General features: G+C 41.1%; 1 protein-coding gene across 2 annotated transcripts; it reads right to left on the bottom strand.

Moving 5' to 3' along the window:
* Window positions 1-400: 400 nt before the first annotated feature.
* On the bottom strand, window positions 401-10628 carry npat (nuclear protein, ataxia-telangiectasia locus). Of its 2 annotated transcripts, none has more exons than XM_078246514.1 (17): window positions 10440-10628; window positions 10185-10303; window positions 10028-10088; window positions 9851-9923; window positions 9606-9646; window positions 8914-9156; window positions 8407-8482; window positions 7852-7975; window positions 7390-7481; window positions 7144-7225; window positions 6903-6999; window positions 6658-6774; window positions 4447-5781; window positions 4055-4155; window positions 3268-3361; window positions 1727-3102; window positions 401-1110 (listed from the first exon to the last, which is right to left on the bottom strand). In XM_078246514.1, the coding sequence occupies exons 1-17, from the start codon at window positions 10474-10476 to the stop codon at window positions 1030-1032; spliced, it is 4149 nt and encodes a 1382-aa protein (XP_078102640.1). In that variant the 5' UTR covers window positions 10477-10628; the 3' UTR covers window positions 401-1029. The 2 variants fall into 2 exon arrangements, with proteins under 2 accessions (XP_078102640.1, XP_078102639.1); XM_078246513.1 differs by having other exon boundaries at window positions 9851-9926.
* Between the last annotated feature and the right edge of the window lie 285 nt (window positions 10629-10913).

Here is a 10913-nt window from a genome sequence, read left to right on the forward strand (position 1 = left end):
TGCTTTTATTGTGAAAATGGAATAAAGACGTATTTCCGTAAACTGTGTTTTATGGTCCAATCGGAGGTTGCCAGATTTGCCAACAAAGTGAGGAAACTCTGTGGGTTAATTTATACCGTGAGCCATTTAGCAATATTTGTTTTAAATCAGATGATTGCTTTGCCCCTAAATCAATTCGTAACATTGTTGCTCAGTCCCAGTGTTTGCTTTTATGTCCATCAAGGGTCAGAAACAGTTATGCATGCTTGAAGGATCTCTCCTTTTGAGCACTTACCTCACAAGTCTGCAGACAGTATATAGGCCATTATATTCAGAGAGTGAGCAACAAACACATGGCATATAATCATTGCACTTTCGTGGCCAAAGAAAGCTCTGCATACACTGAGGAAAGACACACAAGGCTGTTTCTTTGTTTTATTACAACATTGAATAAAGCCTGAGTATGCAATGTATCAAGTTGCAGCCATTTTGTCTGATCTAACAAAGAACAAATATATATGAAAACACACATGTATGCCATAAAATATAATCTTCACATTGAAAAACTAAAATCAGTGGGAACTCTTCATTCAGTGTTACTAAACAGTACTAGACATAATTCCAAAACCTATTTTTACATACCAACCTGTCAGTCAGTTATCTGGATTTATCAAACTAGAGTCAAATATTGACCAAGAAAATGTTTTGAGTCACTCATTTTATCAACATGCACACATTATATTTGTTTTTGTTGTAGTACTTAACAATGATAATATAAACAGAAGTGAACATGGGGATAAAAAAAATTAAAAATACAACAAAGTGCCATGGTTGCCCTACTGCCGCTGCACCTAACAGGATCCCTCACACTGGAAACTAATCAATCAAATCAAAGTCTCTCATTGGCTGAAGACGCTACAGCTTATAAGGTCTCGGGCAAGGTTAACAAATAGGAACCACGCACACTTGTTCAACAGATGGCTTTTTCTATTCCTGGATAGTAACCTAAGCAGGTAGCGATACGGTCCTTTTCTGTTGGTGTGTCCGGTTTCACTCGTCGTAGTGAAGCGAAGACAGGAACTTATCCACATCTAAGTCATGGGGAAAGCAATCTGCTAGTGTCTTCCTTTCCTGCAGATTTAAACCCAAAGTCAGAATTACATGACAAAAACATGTATAAAAATTCCCAGTCATTAAATGGCAATGAGGTAGCATAAAAATGATGCTCATTACACACCAAAACACAAGGGTTGGATGGTATAGTTTTTATGAAAGGGGAAAAAAATATTACTATTTTGAAAGAAATTGATCCTTTGTCATATTTGATAGAAAACTGAAGACAAAATAGGCAATTTGAAGACGTCACCTTGGGCTTTAAGAGATTGTAAAACATTTAATTTTCCACTGTTTCCTGACAATTTAAAGACCAAAACAATTAATTGAAAAAATAATCTGCTGGGCGATATGGAGAAAAATCAAATATCACGACATTTTTGACCAAATACATTGATATCGAGGAGGTATTTTAGGTTTGACTATTTCATTTCACAAAGTATTTACACAATGAGACTTGTGATAAATAATCATCAGTAATGTGGGTATAATGACTAAGTGGGTAAAGGCAAATAATAGAACAGCTAGAACAGTCTGGTAAATTCAGAAGATTATATCACTTTACTTTACACTTTTAACACCATACATTTTAAACATATGTCTACTGAATGGCAAATCCTTGTGTTGTACTCACCCGGTCTGTCTTTTTGCTAGGAGACTGTTTAGACTTTTTCTTTGCAGGCGGGCTGGCTGTGGGAGAAGACGGTTTGCGTTTTTTAGAGGTCTTTGAGCTTGCGGGCAAATTTTCTCCTACTTCCTCCTGACGCAAACTGTCCTTCAGTGGAGTGCCTGTCCTGGCGATGGCAGCACGTGAAAGAATCATAAGTGTGTGAGCAGCCATGTTAATGCTGTTTTCACTGCCAGCCTCACTGGCTGGGCTGCAGGTGGGGACATCCGGGGTGTTGGGGGGCATTAGATGCTTGGGAGTTCCCTCTCCATCTCTACCTTTCTTCTGTCGGGAAGGAGTCCTGGGACGTTCAGCTGACTCCGCCTGGTTACGCCCAGTCCCAGGGGTCCGGGGAACACCATTGTCTGAACTGCCTGCTCCAGGCCTCTTGATGGGGGTAGAAGGAGAGCTGAGCCCCTGGATGTCCTGCAGCATCTCAGCTGCCTGTTTAGCCAGAGAGCTGGTCTTTGAGGTTGCTTTTGTAGCTTTGGACTGAGGATTAGATGCAGGCTGGGTGACAGCTGGAGGGCTAAAGTCTCTTAATGTTGAGGATGAGGGTGTTGAATGTTGCTGCTGCTCTTGCAAGCTACCCTTAATTTCATTCTCCTTGTTAGCTGTAACATTTGGCATCTCCTGAGTTGGAGTTCTCTTTTCTGTACGCCCGTCACATGATTTAACAGGAGCCTTTTCTGCAGGTTCTTTCCTGCAGCCCTCCTCCTTCTCCTTTCTAGTTCCTGATTTCAGTGCAGAATCAGAGGACAATGACCTAGAAGTATGAGAATCCTTAGCTTTTGCTCCATTACCATCCTTATCATGATTGTGTTTCCTGTCAATAGATTTTGACCTCCTTCCTGATTCTGACTTTTTCAAAGTCTCAGGCTGTGAGGCATCAACCCTGCTGGTACTTGCACTTTGAGACTCTTCGTTATGGATGCTATGATCTTGTTTGCGAGAGTTCTTTTTGAGAGGATCTTTCTGGTGCTGTTGTGGAGGCATGGCCTTTTCTGCATCCTTCATGAAGCCACCTCCAGTCTGGGGATCGGCTGAGCATCTGACAGTCTCTATCCTCCTCTTGGGCTTATTGCCACCCAAGATAGTAGGTTTTCTTCGAGCCACTGACTGTGTATTATCTTTCTCAGTCTGCTGGACAGATCGTGATGTAGATGTGTTTGTAGCTGGAGGTTTGGTGGTTCTTGTTGTTTTAGCAGTTTGTGGTTGAACTTCTGCATTAGAGTCAAAACATAAAATTCTCCTATGTCTAGCATCCTTTGCCGTATCCTGCTGGCCTGTGTTTTCAGCCAACACAGGTTGAACCAACTTAGCAACCAGGTTTTGCTCAGTGCCTGGAATTCAAAGAAATAATGTCAGGGAAATAAGGCAGTGACATTAAAACATAAAGCAGATTAACACAGAGGACATCCTTTGGTAACAAAGTAAAAGGATATTAGGTCATTTTCAGTCATTATATACCGCTAGCTAGCACTGTTCCAAGTTAACTTGTAACTTACCAGCAGGTGTAGACCATTTTATTGCCATTGTGGGAGACTTGGGCTTTACATCTTCTGACTGCTGTACCAGTACTGGGTTTGGTATGGCAACAAGCTGTAAATATAACAATGTTGATAAGTTTTATTGTTCTGGATATCGCAAAAAGTCTTCAACCCCTTGATGCAGCAATGTTCATTATACCACACACACTACAAAACAATACAGTCTTGGATTGATTGAAAAACACTAACAATTTTGCAATCTTGCTTTGTCCTGAGGAAAAAGGCCATGGCATCTTTAAAATTGTAAGTGTTTATTATTTTGGAAGGATAAATGTTTAGTAAATTGTATGGTAATCTGCCAAATAAACAATATGTCTTGTGTTCACATTCACATTTTGGCCTTAGAGTGGCACTTATGGGTGAGGAACATTTGGATTCAATCTTTTGGAGACCAAATTTCATAAATGCTGCCCTTGCTTTGAACATCTTGTTTTCTAAGGTGACAGATACATCTAAGAGTGGTGCTAAAGGAAAGCTCACAAAGCTGTCCAAAATAGCAGAGTTATGCTTTAGGCAGCATGCGCTTAGTTAATCTCATGGAAATCTGCGCATTAGATCTCAAGATACCTCGTCATGGACCAAAGTGTTGGTCAAAGAGAAATTTCCTCCAAGAGACAGAATGATAGATGAAAGGTTGGAGGCACACCAGAATGATCAGGTATCATCTTATTATTGTGGTGAAAATGGTAAGAAAGGTACTACTTTTTGACTACCAACTTAAGAACTGCAGATGAAGGTATGTTACCTGATTGGACACCATCTGGACCTTGCCCAGAGTATTCTGACCCATAACAGAAACAGGAAGCATCATGGGCTTAACAGGTGATGGTAGGATGAACGTTGATCCTGCACAGAAAAAAATAATAGATAATTCTAATGGGCTTGATAGACGGTAGGTAATGAACAACAAAGATAAACTAAACATGCCATCCCCCGTGCACCAGGGACAACACACAATAAATGGAAAACGTGGATGAGCACCAATGTTGCATTGCTTCATAGGAACTACATATTTGACGAAACGAAAATGATGAACTAAACATCAAAAGCTGCAACTACAAAAATCAAACCCAGCTAGTGATAATAGAGTGGGATGGGGATGAACTTTTAGATGACCCACTGTCTGTTGTCTCTTACCGGTGGAGTAGCCTCGAGAGCGAGTTGGTGTGGTCACCCCATACTGGTTGGCAGGCACAGGCTGTCCCTTTGCGACACCAGCAGACAGTAGCACCTGTCTAGTTTGAGCATCTGTAGTCTGGGGTTCAGTTACAAGGAAATAGCTGGCAGTGGCTCCTTGGAGGGCAGGATTAGTGGTGTCCAGGGGTAGTTGAATTATGTAGTTTTGCTGGGCCTGTGATGTCCCTGTTAATGGGGATGCAACTACAGCCCCAGCCTTACAGCTGAGAGGACTAGCATGTGCCTCAGCGCATTGTAAGCCACTAACTGCCTGTGCTGCCTCATCCAAGTTGGCCTTTGGTGTGCCGGGGCCTCCTCCAGAGGACTTAGCTGGAGAGGAAAGATATATGGTGGGAATCTTGTCTCTGGAAATGCTAGAAATTGCCTGATTCAAGGTTGTGTCACTGGAAGAATCCTCATCCTGGTTATCGCTGATGATGATCTTCAAAGAAACTATATTACTGGAATCAGCTGCAGCCTTGCTTGGGGTGGTGGGGTTGGTGACTGGAGGATTAGGTGCTGCACCAACTGGGGCACAACACGGCGAGGAGGATGCGGGTGAGACAGGTGAGGATGAGGCAGGTGTAGCTGTAAGCGTTGCAGAGGTAGAAGCAGATGTGGGTGAGATAGGTGTTGCTGTGAATGGTACAGCAGTGGATGTAGATAAAGGCGAGGCAGGCAGAGTTGTAACTGTGGCACTGCTAGAAGATGATGTGCAAGAGGCAGATTCAGGTGTTACTGAGAGAGTAGCACCTGGTTGAGTGTCTTTTCCATTGCTTGGAATTGACATAAGAGGTAGGTCAGCAGTCGGCATTGGAGTGTTGATTAGTTCAACTTGTAAAGGAAACAAAAAAGCAGGGGGGGCCGTAGCAGATGGCACTTTAGATCCTTGTGCAAATGCAGGAGAGGGAAGAATGTTGGATTCACTGGGGGCAGTTGTGATGGGGGTGCTGTCTTTTGTGGCAGGCTCCGTAGTGTCTATACCATCTAAAGGAGGGGGAGGTGTATTCAACGGTTCATCAATATCCATTGGTGTTACACAAACACTGTTATTTAAAAGTGAGGCCTTTTCTTTTCTGTTCGAGTCCACTGCAGTAGATGAGACACCTTGGTGCTCCCATGGACTCACTAACAATTTGGCTAAACTGTTTTCAATTCTGGATGATTTGACGCTGGGGCCAAGTACCGCCTTCTTTAACAAGGTGGGAGCAGTAGACTTTCTGGTCTTACGCTCTTGTCCAGCTCTCATCTTCACTGGTGTTGTAGCCAAAGCCTTTGCATCTCTGTGTGTAGTGCCTGAAAAATAAAAAAAAATACTGAATGAGTATTCTGTCCCCATCTGTGTATTTTTGCAGCTCTTTCTTTAATAGGGGTATAATTTATGTCAAAAATCCACATCCACAATTAGTATTTGACACAAAACCAACAATTTCTCTGTGTAAAGTGTATGGTATAGCAGTCATCAACAAACGGTGGTGAGTTTGCAAACTCTTGTGAAGCTCGAGTTTTTCCTGCTCTCGACATGCACTAACAAGTGCTTTGATAGATAGATAGATATCTGTACACATACTTTACATGGAAAGTTGTTTAAACTGGAAAAAGTCATTGATTTTTGACACCAAAATCTTAATTTAATAATTGATTTAGTGAACCACTGACAGCCTGCTTCTCACTCTGCCTTCCAGTGTGGCCATTCGAAACAATTGTAAAGACTTTCGAAGTGGTCTGACAACATGTTAGTAAAATAAGTTCGTTTCAAGCCTAACCACACCCTACACCCTTTACACCCTCCTTCCGACTTTTCACAATGAATTATAAATCTCACAGTATCCAGTGTTTTAATAAAACATGAAGCTTTTTTCTCCCTTCCAAACTGCTAGGTTAGCAATTGTTAACAATACCAGTTTAAACTATGCATTTTGTGGTATTTTGTGCGTGCAAACACCGTAGTCACACAAGTCCACAGATGGAGATGGACAGTACTGTGTGTACGGCTGATTTAATAAGACAGAGATGATGAAAACAGTATATCCATACAGCTTTCACTACTGTTGATGCTCGGAGTAGCAATGTCGGATTGTGATGTCGGGCTTGGTGAGGTTCTCCCGACTTTCCGAGTGGCAAATCTGACTTCCCATTCAACTGGAACGCATCATTAGATTGTAAAAATACCTGGATCATCACTCTGAAGGGGTACGACTGTAGATGAAGGTCCAGCAGTGTTGCTCTCTTCTGGACTACTGCTAATATCTCCCTCCCCTGGATCGCCATCAGTGAATCTGGTTTTATCTGCAAACACATCATAAAAAGTCTGTTTTGCAATGACTTTCTATTTATTACCCAATTAAAAAGAAGTGATTCAAAAGTACTCTTTAGATGAAAAAAAAAAAAAAAAAAGCAAAGTAGGTCATAGTTACTGTAATCGAAGAGCTCAAAGAGGGCGTGAAATGCTGGGTCGGACTCTGTTTGCTCCAGAATGTCATGGATGGCATCGTCACTCATGTGGATTTCCCCCTGTACCAAAGGATATATGTCAGGAAGCAATGTAACGACATACAGGAAAATGTGAGTGATCACTATAACTGTTCACGAGGAACATCTTTGAGGACAAAAAAGGAATCATACTGTTATGATATTAGTATTTGAGTGTTTCAGCACCTGTAATCCCAGGATTTCATCTATAGACTGGTCTGCCTCCACTGTACTGGAAGGGGCCTTAGATGTTTGGGGCGTTGGCTCACTGATATTAGAGATGAAACGGAGAAGAAATTAGTACAGCCATGTCATAACATGCTTGCAGCAATGTCACAACGTTGAATCCCACGGAGAAAATCAGAAATCATCTATCACAACAACTTAATACATACGCAGTGAGGTAATGCAGAGGTCCAACTCAACACTTACTTGGCGAGGATTTTGTTGATGTTTTCAGCAAGCTTCTCTTGTAACGATCTGTCCCCCAATATCTTTTCACGTGCATTTTGTATCACAAGTTGCTGTGGAGATTAGCATGTGTTGTGAAGTCACCAAATTTATGAAATGTCTTGCTTTTAGGAATACAGAGAGATAATGTTGAAAATTCTTAGGCCACCTACTATTTTGGCTAAAACCAGCTCAATCACATTAAAAGTTCAGTGTTAAAGCCTTATTGCTCTGTCTGGAGCATCCTGTTATTCACCATACTTAATCAAAAATTAAAAACACATTTATTTTAGGTGTCCTAAAACAGTGACAATCTAAAAAGGTAATTCAGCCCTAATTTGCTGCACAAGATGGTCCAAGGTCATTGTATGAGTGAAAACACTTGTTTGTTCAAAATGTCTTGGTGTTAAGGAAACTCAACAACTAACATACAGATTTACTTACAGGAAAGTTCTCATCGACGGTCTCTTCAGGTTGGGATTCTGCATTGGGGGCACTGACAGTCATGGCACATCTGCCAGGGGCACTGGACCCACTCTGAGCACCACCTCTCTTCCTGGGGGTGTCCCTGAAGGCAGCAGAAAAGAATATAAAAGGGGACTGCCAACATGCATAAGGCATGGACAAAACAAAAGGGCACTATAAAGCGCAGTCTCATACAGAAACACTACAAACTGAAGCTTCAACCTAACAGGCCAATCAACATTTCTCACGGTGGACATTTTTTGACTTGTCATAGTAAGCACATGTGTGACAATTAACAATAATGATGGTGTTGTTCTAGATAAGTGTTTTTATTTTTATGTCATGACACATTAAAGTGTCTTCTGCGAAAAAGACCTATTTATTAACATCTACTTATGTACTTTAGTTCTGCACCGAGAAAGCAGCATTGTTAAGCCAATGGGGGTTAGTAGGACAACAGATTCCGTCTTTAATGCTCTCTTCTTAATGGGTTATGAACATGAACTGCAATTTAGCAATAATAATCATCCTTACCATTTCCGTCTTCCAGGAGACATTGGACCTGGGTTTAGCCGATGTTCCGAAACAATTATCTGTATAGGTGAATCTCCTGTATGGGCACATGTGTCACACATACAAAAGCAATTTTTTTGTGATTGATGTTAGCTTGCAAGCATGACAAAATACAAGCTAATTGAGCTTTGCTAAATCTTTCAAGAGCCCTACACAAAATTAAGAAAAACAAGGAAACTTTTTCATCTCAAAAAACACAAGATTACTTTAGTTCAAATTAAAAAACTCAAACACGACATGGTTTCTTTTAGCATCTCTACTGTATTAAACCAGCAGAGGGAAATGACCACCACTGCTGAGAATGTAAAATACATGTGACTATTTGTGTTTAGATTCTTTTAGATTAAATTCAACAAGTGTTTTTGACATGTGAAAACAAAAACACCACAACCTTCTAAACGGTCACCTCAACTACTCTGTAAATAAAACGACAAATACAGAAAGTACTGCATGTTTTGTGATACTGACTGGGCGTATTTAGTGATTGATTGACATCCTGGATCTGCTGGTGTGTGCCACTGCTGGCAACTGGTCGGGTGTGCGTGGCCATGTAGCTCACAGGAGTGGAGTGGCCGAGCATGCTGTGGGAGATGTGTGCAGGACTGACGATGGAGCTCGTTTCAGAAACTGATGAGCATACAACACCGCTAGCTGAAGCCACAGTCAAGACCCGCTGTCTAGCCATGTTTGCCACTCCAATACGTGAACGTGCTGCAATGAACAGAGGCTGATAAATAAAAGGCCTACATACAAACCCTAAGCAAACACAGAACTCAGACAACCTAATTCATACAGTATTTATGGTTACATCTTAAATCAGCAGTTGATGCTGATTATTTGCACACTCAATGTATTACCACAGTGTTTCTCACATTTTGCTAATATAGCTGGTCAGTTGGATTTAATATGTTTTTTCCAGTCAGATTTTTCCAATATGTACAGCTGCTTATGCTGTAAATGTATCATCCTAACATAATCTACAATTACAACTGCTTTTTCACACATACATTTGAAAAGGTACAAATCATCACAAATATCTTGATGGCTGAGTTAAATGTACTTGGGTGGGTATCGATAAAAACGTATGGGAGACACTGCAATAGCAATGAGCATAACAATAAAATATTAAATTGAAATAGAAAAACTAATAACAGACTTACTTCTTTGACTTGCTGATAGAGCGGGGGAATTCTGCAATGACCTGAGGCAAGACAAGGCAAGTTTATTTGTAAAACACGTATTTCAGCAACAAGGCAATTCAGACTTAAGTTAAAGATATAGAAGAATAATGGAACAATATCAGTGATGAAGACCCAACTCAGTGTCAGCTGAGAGTTTAGATTGTGGTCAGTTTTATGTTAAAATGGTTGCAGTGATTTAAAGGGTGACATTTGAAGCTCATTACTTGATCTGGTTGAGTGTAAAATCCAGCTTTTTCCACAACGAAGTCATCATGGCAGGTACCTCGTGACAAGACTCTGCTAAAAAAAATTACCAGCACAAGCAGGACACATAAATAATAATATATAAACATAGAATAGTAGCTACATTTTGTAATGGGAACAATGTCAGATAAGCTCACCTTTTGTTTTGGCAGACACATACTCATTTAAGATGGTAGTTAGGCCTTTCCCAAAGATAGACTATGTGGGAAAAACACAATGAATCACAGATTTATGAGCATGACATTCACTTAACAGTTTGTGAGAGAGGCTTTCAGAGACAAAAGGCACACTTACAAATACACAAGCAGGAATAGTCCCATCTTCTGTGGTGTGTTCGGCATACTCTTTCAGGTTTTGGCACTCAAGGATGAAAGTTCGGCTTGTAGCGGACAGTCCCTCTTCTTGAAGGTACCCTGGAGAAAGACATTTACCAACAGCCAGTAAGAGCAGCCCACCAAAGCTCAAACGGCACAAGTAACGTTTTAACGCCAACGTACAGCTAACTTTACAGCTTTGCTTCGTCCGACAACACTAGCTAGCTAGACTTACCCAAAACAAGCCGGGCGACGTCGGACGGTAGCAACATGGCTGCCTGTTGGTTTGATATAAAGAGTGAAGAGTTAGCTAACGTTAGGTAGCTCCATGTTCAGGAAAAGTCTCTCATAAAGCCGTTATACGGCGTCTAATTAAAACCGTTCGTGGTATTATTGTGAAGGCGACGTCTGTCGCTTACTCAAAAGGCGGGGAACTAAAGCACGTAACCCGGAAGTTTCCAAATATATCTGCCAATTGGAATATTGGTAGTTGTAGTCCAATCCGAAACGTCAAACTCCACTACACCCTACAGGCTGCTTTAAACATATATATGCGTGTAGTAGATCTTGCATTTCTAATACATGCAATGTATCACTTTAATAACATTTATATAATAACACTTTAGTAACCAAAGTTACCGGACACACTCGGTTCTAGCCATGACCAGGAAGTGATATGGCCTTTAGGCTGCTGATGCCGGGGCGGGAA

The sequence above is a fragment of the Sander vitreus genome, chromosome 3 (assembly GCF_031162955.1).
Source record: "Sander vitreus isolate 19-12246 chromosome 3, sanVit1, whole genome shotgun sequence".
NCBI lineage: Eukaryota > Metazoa > Chordata > Actinopteri > Perciformes > Percidae > Sander > Sander vitreus.